This window comes from Rattus norvegicus, chromosome X, assembly GCF_036323735.1.
Source record: "Rattus norvegicus strain BN/NHsdMcwi chromosome X, GRCr8, whole genome shotgun sequence".
Lineage (NCBI taxonomy): Eukaryota > Metazoa > Chordata > Mammalia > Rodentia > Muridae > Rattus > Rattus norvegicus.
In genome coordinates this window covers 71,920,980-71,932,126 of record NC_086039.1, presented here as the reverse complement: position 1 = coordinate 71,932,126, position 11,147 = coordinate 71,920,980, and the positions used below count along the sequence as shown (strand labels likewise).

The 11,147-nt window shown below is 47.3% G+C and overlaps 1 protein-coding gene across 1 annotated transcript; it reads right to left on the bottom strand.

Annotated features, from left to right (window-relative positions):
* Positions 1-1,816: 1,816 nt before the first annotated feature.
* Positions 1,817-9,050, bottom strand: LOC120099304 (doublesex- and mab-3-related transcription factor C1-like). The gene is made up of 9 exons (XM_039100452.1): positions 8,940-9,050; positions 8,648-8,832; positions 6,977-7,150; positions 6,683-6,834; positions 6,291-6,349; positions 5,856-5,977; positions 4,927-4,990; positions 4,622-4,739; positions 1,817-2,337 (listed from the first exon to the last, which is right to left on the bottom strand). The coding sequence occupies exons 2-8, from the start codon at positions 8,803-8,805 to the stop codon at positions 4,626-4,628; spliced, it is 843 nt and encodes a 280-aa protein (XP_038956380.1). The 5' UTR covers positions 8,806-8,832; positions 8,940-9,050; the 3' UTR covers positions 1,817-2,337; positions 4,622-4,625.
* Between the last annotated feature and the right edge of the window lie 2,097 nt (positions 9,051-11,147).

The window sequence follows — 11,147 nt, the reverse complement described above, 5'->3', positions numbered from 1 at the left end:
CTTATACCTAAACCACACAACGACCCAACAAAGAAAGAGAACTTCAGACCAATTTCAGTGATGAATATTGACACAAAAGTACTCAATAAATTTCTCACAACCTTAATTCAAGAACTAATCAAAACTACCATCCATCAATGTCAAGTAGCTTTCCTCCTACTTGATTTTTGTATGTAGTTCAACATACAAAAATATGTCAATGTAATACACCATATAAAGAAACTGAAAGGAAAAAAAAAGACACGTATTATCTCATTGGATTCTGAAAAAGCATTTGACAAAATCAAACACCCGTTTATGATAAAAGTCTTGAAGGGATAAGGAATATAAGGAGCATCCTTAAACATAATAAAGGCAGCCTACATCAAACCCATAGCCAACATCAATGGAGAGAAGCCCCAAGCAATTCCACTAAAATCAGGAATAAGAACAGGTTGTCCATTTGTCTCCATCCCTATTCAATACAGTACTTGAAGTGTTAGCTAGAGCAATTAGACAGGCATAGGAGATCAAGAGTATAAAACTGGGAAAGGGTGAAGTCAAAGTATCTTTATTTGCAGATGATATGATAGTGTGTGCAAGTGACCCTAAATTCCACCAGAAAACTCCCATGGCTGATAAACACTTTCAGCAAAGTAGCTGGATAAAAAATCAACTCACAAAATTAGTAACCCTCCTATATACAAGTGACAAGTGGATTGAGAATGAAATCAGAGAAACAGCACACATAGGGCCTTCACCCATACGTTCTAGTGTCTCTGGTACAAGAAGGTACTTTGCACGATACCAAAGGAGAAATGTAAACACCAAGCCAGCCACAGAACCTTTCATTCATAAGGTTGTCTTGCCTCCAAGATAACACTAGTGCAATTTGCAGGCACAAATCTTGTGGAAGTAACCAACCAATATCTGATTTGACTTAAGATTGACTCCTTGAGATGGAATCCATACTGGACACTGCTTGGATAACAATAACCTGAGATTAGATCACCTAGTGACCAAGGGGAAAAGCAAATACCATTGTTTTTGTTTTGTTTTGTTTTGTTTTGTTTTGTTTTGTTTCGTGTAGCAATAAAATGACTCCTAGTGTCATTTGGCTATACTCATAGGTCAGTGCCTTCCTCGGCCATCATCAGAAAAGCTTCCTCCTACAGCAGAAGGGAACAAATACAGACACCCACATCCAGACATAATCCAGAGAATAAGAGAGCCTGGGACACTCAGACCTAAATGGTCTGTCGTTATCTATTACCTCCCTTTAGAGCTCAGGAAACCCTGTGGACAAAGGAGGCAGAAAGAACATGAGAGCCAGAGGTACCGAGGACACCAAGAAAACAAGGTCCTCTTAAACAAACATGATTCTTCAAAATCCTTCATTGGGGCTGCATGTGTGATATGTTGAGTTGAGAAGATGTGCTTAATATAGTCCTTTGGAGCTGAAGAATGAATCGTACTTAACAAGATAAGAGCACCACTAAAGTGAAAATTTTGCTTTACAAGGATAATTGATGCTGGTCAGATAGGGCTGAAAGAGCATCTGGGACCGAGGGGACTAGTGATCATGGGGGGGCAAAAATCTTCTGGCATTTTTTCCTCAGGGCCAGAAACCTAAGCTGTGGTTCAGAGGATGCCAAGGCTAAATTCCATGCTGACAGCCCATCTTGGTAAGGTGTGAGAGTCTCAATTGTAGTACATGTTTTGAAGGCATGAAGGAGTTGGGTAGCACTGCTAAGGCTTGGAACTTGTGGCGGCGTCAGAGTCCCAGAAGAGAGACCACTGGGGAAGGTGTAGCCCGTTACATTGAAGACCTGGACAATGCCTCCTACCAATGCTTTATTATTTGTTCAAATACACAAGTTGAAACTTCTCATGTGTCCACATACAAATACGGGAGTGCTCAGGTACATATGCAATCACAAGACAAATGCAGAAAATGGTATACTAACCCACTCAGAACCCCACCAACAGACTGGTCATATTAAATTGCACAATGCTATCTACAGAAGGTACATTAAAAAGCACCAGCTCACAAAGGGACAAGGGATAGGGGTCCAAGAACATACTATGCAAGCTAAGGAACTGATCTACATTATGAAGAGTCTGGATGCTTATTAAATGCCCGAAGGCTTACAAAGCACGTTTAAGCATTTCAGACATGAGCCACACAGAATATCAACTACTTGGTGCTTGAAGGAGCCTGCACCCCTTCCCAGGTCCCTTAAGTTCAAGAGGGAGGTGCACTCCAGATGCTCAACAGGAGGTGAAGTGGAGCCAGCCGGTGGGTCTGAATAACACGGATGGGCTGGGAGGCTTCACTGCTCCGACTTCAAGCAAGACCTGAAGGCAGAAAGGATGGTATGAGGACCACCTAATGATCAGCAATCCCTTTCCCGACCCTCCCGCATTTCTTCATCTCCCACAAGTGAACATTTGTCACTGAGAACACAGGGCAGACCTATTCCTGCCTGAATTCCTCACCTCCAGCCTCACCTTCCCTCATTCTTCCACCATGGCCACAAACCTACTGTGGTGAAGCTCATGGTCTCTAAATATAACTTTCCTGATGTCAGGAAAGTTCCTTGACTTTCCACTACCCACTCCTCCTGGCCTACTCCCATGCTGTGGGGTGTGTGTGTGTGTGTGTGTGTGTGTGTGTGTGTGTGTGTGTGTGTGTACACATTCTCATGTTTGTGAGCGTGTGCAGGTATGTGATGGTCATAGGACAATCTCAGGCATCAGTGTTTCCTTTCCTGTTTGAGGGTTGTTTTGAGCCCTGTTTGAGGGCTCTAACAGAAACATGATGGTTTAACGGTGGAAAACAAAACCTTTTAATATTTTCTGTCTGTCGTTCCTACCCATGTTTTAAAATGTTTGACTTTAAAAACTGTTGTTTGAGCTGCTGAGTCGAGGCTTGTGTAAAATTGTCAGATGGGTTTTGGCTTGGGATTAGGACAGTGTTTCTAACAATTTCTGAAACGACCCTAAACACACTTGTACAATTCTGTACTACGTATTTACCTGGAACAGCATCCTCGGCACTGACAAGTGTAAACTAAAGGTACTGATCAACTCTGAGAAACAAGGAAGATGCTTTATGCTCCTCAGTGTCAAACTTTTAGTCAAGATATAACTCTTTGAGTAAAAACAAACGAGCACACCCATCTCCTTGGCATGCACCTTTTAAATCTTTAATAAATGGCAAAATTACATGTATACCAAGGACTTGTATTAAAGCAAATTTCTTCATAGTTTATTATGTTTACATGTTTTGCTCTTATGCCTGCCTATTGCCTATGTGCCTATATACTGGGGTCCTGTAAACGTCTCTCAGGTGGATAGGGGTTGTGAGACAGGAAACTTTAAGAAGCCCTGGCCTAGGTCTCGTCTCCCTCCCTTGCCAGACCCCTGTGATCAGCCACCTCCCCAGCTTCATTCTGCCCCGTGTGTTCCAGCAGTTCTGTCCAGGGTGACTTCCTCCTAGATTCCCTAGACCCTATCTGTCTCTGTGCACAATAAGGTCCAGCCTTGCTGCCCAGACACACTAGAAGTTTAGTTCCCTTCTCAGCTCATAAAGCACTTGCCCTCTGGATGGGTCATTTGAGATCTGCTTGCAAAATATATCGCAAGAAAGAATCCAGGCTGCACATCTGAACTGAAATCCCCCTGAGAATGGGGTCTAAATCTCGTTCCATCTCTATGTCTCCGTCAGACCATCACAGTGTGTCGTGGGTTGGCCTGATGCTGCCTGTAGTGTAATGCTAGTATTGGGCCCCCAAGACCTGGCTGTCCCAGAGAGGAGAGACTCTGCATGTAGAACCAAGTGACACCGTATGACACTGCTCGCCTCCTCCACCAGCCCTCCAAGTTATTTCTGATTGACAAACGAAGATGCCGACAGCCAGTAGCCGGGCAGAAGGGACATAGGCGGGCTTTTAGGAAGATTCCCGGGCATGTGGGTTTGAGGAGAACCATGACGGGAGAAGAAGGCAAAGGAGGAGGGAGAAGCCATCATGGGATGGGAGAGTCACGAAATCGGGGCTGGCCAATTAGAGTTAAGAGCAGCCCAGATGAAACAGTAATAACTGGGGCTTATCTACAGGAACGTGGATTCTAATAGCGTAGAGGGTGGATGCCTGCCCAGCTCTAGTGCTGTTTAAGGCTTATTGTAAATATAAAGTTTGTGTGTAGGACCTAAATGGTCAAAGGCAGGGTAGAAACTCGGGGTTTGGAATAAAAATTTCCACCACAACAGTGAACAATAGACTGGGGACTTGGGGCTGGGTGGGGAATCTGGGAGCCTGGTTCTATTTCTTGCAGTGGATATGCTGCCTGCTCTAGGGCAAGTCCCTGCAACTCCCCGAGGGCCTCAGACTCCTTCTCTTTCGACAGCAGGGCACCAGCCAATTACTGCTAGGCACAAAACTTGAGATTCATATTTGAGCGTTCTCTGAATTATCCTCCAAGTGCCCTCTCTGAAGTCAGCCTCATAAGACTGGGGTACCCAGCCCAAAGTCATTCCAACCACAAACTAACCCCATGTACCCAGCCATGACCACCTTACCACAGAGCTCCCATCTCCCAACTATCTCCACCCCATGCTCCTTTCCAAGAAGCCAGCTACCTGTTTATCTGTGGCTCTGGTGCCAGTTCCATGAAGAGTTCTTCAGAGTCATGAGGGCCTCGGCAGCCTCCAGTGTTTCCTGACACTCTATGGTGGCCTGGTCAGAGGCACCGGAGCCCTGCAGAGAAACAGGTGTGAAGAGAACAGGAGCTGTGCATCCAACACCTCTTCTCAGAAGCACAAAAGACTTCTCCGTGGCCAGCTGCCTCCAGTGCCCACTCCCAGAGCTCAGAAGGTCTGGCCTGCACAGCAACTTAGCTCCTCCCACCCAGGTTTCCAGAACTCTCCTGCTTCCCTGCAGGTACCTGTGGCTCCAGTGGACAGTGGTGATCAGTGGAAGTACATGGCACGGGGATCATATTTGAGTATCTGGAAACAAGAGGTAAGGGAATTAAACACCTAGCTGGGTAGGCAGCACCTGTAGAGAGAGACTGGCAGGGTATTGCAATACCAGAGGGTGGGAATTCAAAGGTCTGTGGAGACCTTAGGCCTTGTGGCATGGATATGCCCTTTGTCCTGCACAGTCTGTTTTCCCTTCCACAACCCCCTAACACATTTTTTCCTAAGAAATTAATCCGTACAAGTTTTTTTTTTAAATCTCTCCCAGATATGCAGTGAAGAAGACATCAGGGAACCGCAAGTGTCTGCCTTTTAATATACTGCAAAGTCCCTAAAGAGATATGGAGACCTTCCATTGTCAGGGACTGTTCCTTGCCAGCACTTTGCCAGACCACCACAGATCATGAGGGACAAGCCCGGAGCACAGCCAGGGGGATTTCTCTGTTGGCCTCTGGACTTTGCCCTGGGCCTCCATGGCCCTCTCCACCATGTCCCTAGGTTTCTTCAGGACCCTCCCATCTCACTCATCTGCTGTGTGTAGAGAAACAGTGCCCATGTGTTAAAGGCCCACTGGGTGGCAGCAGGCTTTGGGCTGGTGGTGCTTTTTTCTATGTGACAGATACAGAATACTCTCGCCAAAATGACCTCTAGGAAATGGATGCTTGAAAAAAATTAAGTCACTTGTACCAAGTCTCCGGAGGAGGGACTCCCAAAGCTGGAGAGGAGCCCTGTCCTTACCCTTCGGTCTGATCTGCAGCCTTCTCCCCCCACCTCCCCTCGTCCTCCTCTCTCCCAACATCTTCCTCCCCCTCCTGCTGCTGCTGTGGCACCAAGCCCAGGACTGGACACACACAGACACAAGACACAGCCAGCTGCACGGTCCCTTTCTACTCACGGGTTGGACAAGGTGAAAGCCCCATGAAGGTCCACAGAAGGAGGAGGACCCATCAACTGCTGTTCCGAGAGAGGTGGAAGTGCTGAGGGCCAGCAATGTACTTGAGATCCGTGGGCGCTCTCCTGTAGAGACAGAGATCAAAGGTAGGGATTGCTTCCAGAGAGGAGGAGGGAGTGGCAACTGTTAGGCCAATGGCAGGAATCTAGAATGTCAGGACTCTGAAGACCTCTGCAGAACCCCTCCCCTCCAGTCTTATGCTCAACTGCCTCTGAGAACACTGAGGCCCCTGAAGAAGTGACATTTCTCCATGTCAGCACAAGGCAACATGCTGGCCAACAGGTTAGAGGCCAGAACCCTGACTTTAAAGGCAAAGTCGAAAGGGCTCTTGGCAGTAACTGGTTGGAGCCTCCCACTCTAGCGACAGGGTCTCCTTACCTCCTGGGGACTTTTGGGGAGCAAGTCTTCAGGCTGGGACACAGGGTTCTCCTTTGCAGCTGTAAAAGACCAAGAATTCTTCCCCACCGGCTGCCCACCAGCCTCATCCGAAGACATTCAACACCATTCTGAGGACTTCCCACCATAAAACTTTTTGAACACAACCCACCGCACCTCCACCCCATGCCCCAGATCTCTGCTTCCTGCAAACAAGTGCTACCCTCCATTCATATGACATCTGGGTGTCTTTTTCCTACTTGGGCCCACTGAGATTCAGGGTACCCTACCCCAACTCCCCACTGCAATTCTGTGGCAGGGCTGGTCACAGGGTTACTCATGCCCTGCTTCTCTCCAACCAAACTCAGGCTCCCTCCACAGGCAATGACACTCACTGCGACCTCTTCCTTTGGTAGAAGTCTTCTTGGCCTGTTTGAGGGGTTTGCGGGGCACAGTCGTTCTTGGTAGTCGAATCTGGCGTCTCTTTATTGGTGCACTATGCCCCTTCTTCTCAGAACCCACAGCCAGCAGGGCCTCTCCTTGTTCCCTACAATAGGGGTTTGAAGGACTCCTGCTAGTCACGTGCAAAGGGAACCTGACCCCCTCACCATCTCGAACAACATACTGGAAAGGATGCAGCCCAACTGGGACACCAGCAGACCCGAGACTGGGAAGAATGGGTTTCCCACCTGACTTGGATCCTGGAGCCACAGCTGTGGCCTCTGCCAGCGTGACTTGTATGTCCTCTGAGCCTAGGTTCCATTACAGGCAGTGCTGCTGCAGTCCTGTTCCCCATGTTATATTCCGAAGTGGAGGGCCGGCAGGGAACAGCTGGTTTGTCTTTGGGTTCCATGGTTCTTAGGCTGAGAGCAGAAAGGCCACTGTATCCCCATGGCCCTAAAGTAACTGTTCTTTCCTGAGCAGAACCAAAAACAAAACAAAACAAAAAACCAAAAACAAAGCACGAACAAACAAAAAAACCAAAGAACCAAAAAAACAAAAAACAAAACAAAAACAAAAACAAAGAACGAACAAACAAGCAAACAAACAAACAAACACCAAACAACCAAAAAACAAAAAACAAAAACAAAGAACGAACAAAAAACAAAACAAAAACAAAACAAAGAACGAGCAAACAAAAAAACCCCAAACAACCAAAAAAACAAAAAACAAAAACAACGAACAAACAAAAAACCAAACAACCAAAAAACAAAAAACAAAAACAAAGAACGAACAAACGAAAAAACCAAACAACCAAAACAAACAAACAAACAAACAAAAAAGCAAAAACAACCACTCCCCAGACACAAAACCAAAAAACAAGGCAACACAAGCAACCAAACAAGCGAAGTACACTGGCTCTGGGGGCGAGCACCTTCTCCAGCACGGTCACCTCCAGCATCACTTTATTCTCTGCCAGTTTTCTTCGGCCTCCATCTCCCATTTATACTCACACAGTCTCAGTCTTCCTCATGTTGTCTCCCTCACCAGCACCTCCCGCCAACAACCTCTTGGCACTGGCTCCATTACCCAGTCGGTCTGCTCAGACTCACTCCACACATCCCATTTCCAGGGTTACACCAGCAGCCCCAGGTCTGCCTCGGCAATCACGAGAAATCCTGGACACTGGAAGGCAATCGTCTTCCTGGTGCCTCCCATTTGTTCACTCCCCACATGGTAAAAATATGCACCAAGTACTCAGCGGTCTCGCGGATACCCGCACCAAGTACTCAGTTTTTCCTTTCACCCTCCATTCAAGTTTTCCTCACACCACAGTCTTCATTACTCCTTTGCTCCCCCTTTCCACCGATAACCGTTTTGTCCCCCTCCCCGCGAGCCTCCCCTCCCCGCCCATGAAATCATATTGTTCTTCTGAAGGCAGTGGACACTGGCTCTGTACCTAAAAACCTCTCACCCAGATACCTGCGGTAGGCGGGATCATGACTGAGGCCAACCGGGGCTAATAAGTGTCATGCTGGCCTTCAAACAGTTTTCTCACAAAATCCATCCAGATTTTCCCAATGTTTTTTTCTCATTTTCAAACAAACAAACAAACAAACAAACAAACAAACAAATAATATCCATCGTCATCATTAATTCCCATTTCCTTCGTCCCCAGTTCGCTATGCCTGACAGGTTTTTGTTGACGCCCATGTGGAGTCCCAGCCCCTGACCTAGCCCAAAGACAAACTATCTGGTAGACTCCGCTGTCCGTGGCCTCAATGCACACCCTCTTCTTTAGTCAAACGCACACATTCGCTCCCCAGTCATCCAACAATCGTCCAGAGTCCTCTCAACCTTTTGACAGTTGGGGCTGGGCGGAGAATGGCTCCCTCCCTTCCCTCTCACCCTCTACCTGCCTCATCTGCTCTCTGGCAAGTCCCAGACCGGCAGGCAACCTGGAGATAGTTGCTCTCTGAAGGGGTTGGGGCAGGGCCCACGGAGGCTGGACAGAGCCTGTGGAGGAGGCCGAAGGCCCGGGTGGGGTCGAGGGGGCCTCCTCTGTGCCGTTTCCCATCTCCAGCAGGCTTTGCCTTGAAGAGGCCTAAAAATATGAAGGAAATGGGCACCTGAGCAGGAGAGAGGGAGGGAAGAAGAAAGGCACAGAAGAATATGAAGATCATATTCCTCATGCCCCCCGTGGTTAGTTACCCGAGACTCCAGCCCTTCAGAATCAGCGGGGCTGAGCCTCGAAAGAAGCGGCCGTTCTGTTCCTCGCTCTTCGCTCCTCGCTCCTGCTCGCGCCTTTGCCTCAGGCTCCACTTCCTGTTTTGCCTCAGAGGCCTATGAGCTTCCTTCACCGGTCCCTCAGAAGGGCGCCCCCTGGTGGCGGCTCTGACACCCACTTCCGCCTGTTCTCTGATGTGGCGCCTGGGAGCCTTTCCTGGTTACTGGTGCTAACTTAACTAATCCTACCTGCGCTGGAGGGACAAACTGAGCTTTCTACCCTCCAGGGGTGGTTCCCGGAAACCTCTTCCATTTGGAGGCCAAATAATGTGGGCTGGGGGTGCATACACTTTCACCTAGGCCTACTTGGCTAGGCTCTAACGTGTCCTCACAAAATCAAGCGTCTGGGTTTGGCATGGACCACCTTCCATCCTCACATTGTGTTTTCTCATTCGGCAGCCATCTTAAACCCCAGAGAACACTCGCCTATGTCTGGGAACACTGTGTGCCATCTTGTTGGAGTCTGTCTCTGACCTTTCTTTTCTTTTCTATTCCAGGGATAAGTCCCTCACTTTCTCTGATAGTTCTACACACCTTTACTTTATTTTAATTCTTTATCTTTCTGCCCTTATTTATTTATTACTCATTTATTTATTACTTTTCAATTTTTTTGTGTGTCTCTTTTAGTCACTCTAAAGCATGACGTGGTGTCTGCTAGGAAATGCCCCTGATTCTTGTTTCTCACAACCACATGCAAGTTCCCTGTTCCTAGTCTTTTGTCCTTCCGTGTATATGTGAGAATCTGCATGCCAGTTTCCCAGTAAACACGGTTGCAACGCGTTTGCACTGCATTCTCCTTGATTCGGGGGCATCGATTTACATGGACCCCGCTATCACCCGGCCTTCCTAGTCTTCAGCTTGGCATGGCTCTCCCTTTATGTGGAGCTGCCATAGTTTTGTTTCTTCCACGCTTCTTCTGGTTGTACCTTTTGTGCATTCCTACCTGGTGCACCTTATGTCGTCTTTATCCCAGAGCACCCTAGAGTCTTGCTGCTCTTGTGTCTGATATCGGCTTGGGGGTGGTGAGCTGGTGGGTGGATGATTCACTTTCATCTGACTTACAGAAACGCACTTGCCTCTTTAACTGCTACACTGTTCCTAAACTCCGCCACCATAGTAAATCTCATTGTACCGGGAGGTACACACATAAGTCTCGAGGCTTTTCTCTGAATCTGAGCTCATTAAAAACAGTTCTGCCGGGGTTGGGGATTTAGCTCAGTGGTAGAGCGCTTGCCTAGGTAGCGCAAGGCCCTGGGTTCGGTTCCCCAGCTCTGAAAAAAAGAAAAAAAAAAACCAGTTCTGCCTTGCTGGGTTTTCCACTGTCACCTTGCTTCCCTAGAAGGCAGTCTAATAAGGACAGGGGTCGAGGGGCTTGTTTTGAGTTGTTGCTGATTTTAGGTAAGTGTCCCCAACGTTTTCAGATGAAATCCTCTTTTCTGGCTTTCCCTTTCTGGGCTCCCTTTGTCTTTCCTTCCACACCTCATCCTCCCAGTCTCCCTACTTCTTTCCCTTTCCTCTCTGTCTCCTTCTCTTTCTTGCTTCCAGCTCTCCTTCTTTTATTCTGTTCTTCTTCATTCCTTCCTTGCCCATTTTATTAAAAGTTTAACCAACAACCCTTCTGTAGATTTCAAACACCTATTTCAAAAACATCACAAATACTCTGTGCCTGCATAAAAATATTTATGGGTCTATTCACTCCTTTGTGAACACAGGGCCTGGCATTTAGAGACCCTTCCAAACATGGCTAGCAAAGCTTACTTTTACTTTGTCTTGAAGGGTGTGCCATCAGGGGACAACATGCACTTAGGCGTATTCTAAAATTAAGCATACAATGCTATTTATGTGCTAGATCGAAACAAGTGCAGTGTTACCAACACAGAGCTCCTCCTCAACTCCCCCTTTATTCCAGAATTCTAATCTGAATTGAGGTTTGTTCTCCTGGCCAGGAATATTTCTTGACTCTATTTCTTCTTAGTTGTGGCAGATCATTTCTAAGTACCGGGACCTTTGTTCTACTGGACACCCACCCAGCTCTTTTATATCGTTCCCTCACGGGTTCCCCTGACATGACATTTCTTTCTACCATGCTAACTTTATCTGACCCTAAAAGACCAAGTTCACAACCTCAGCTAA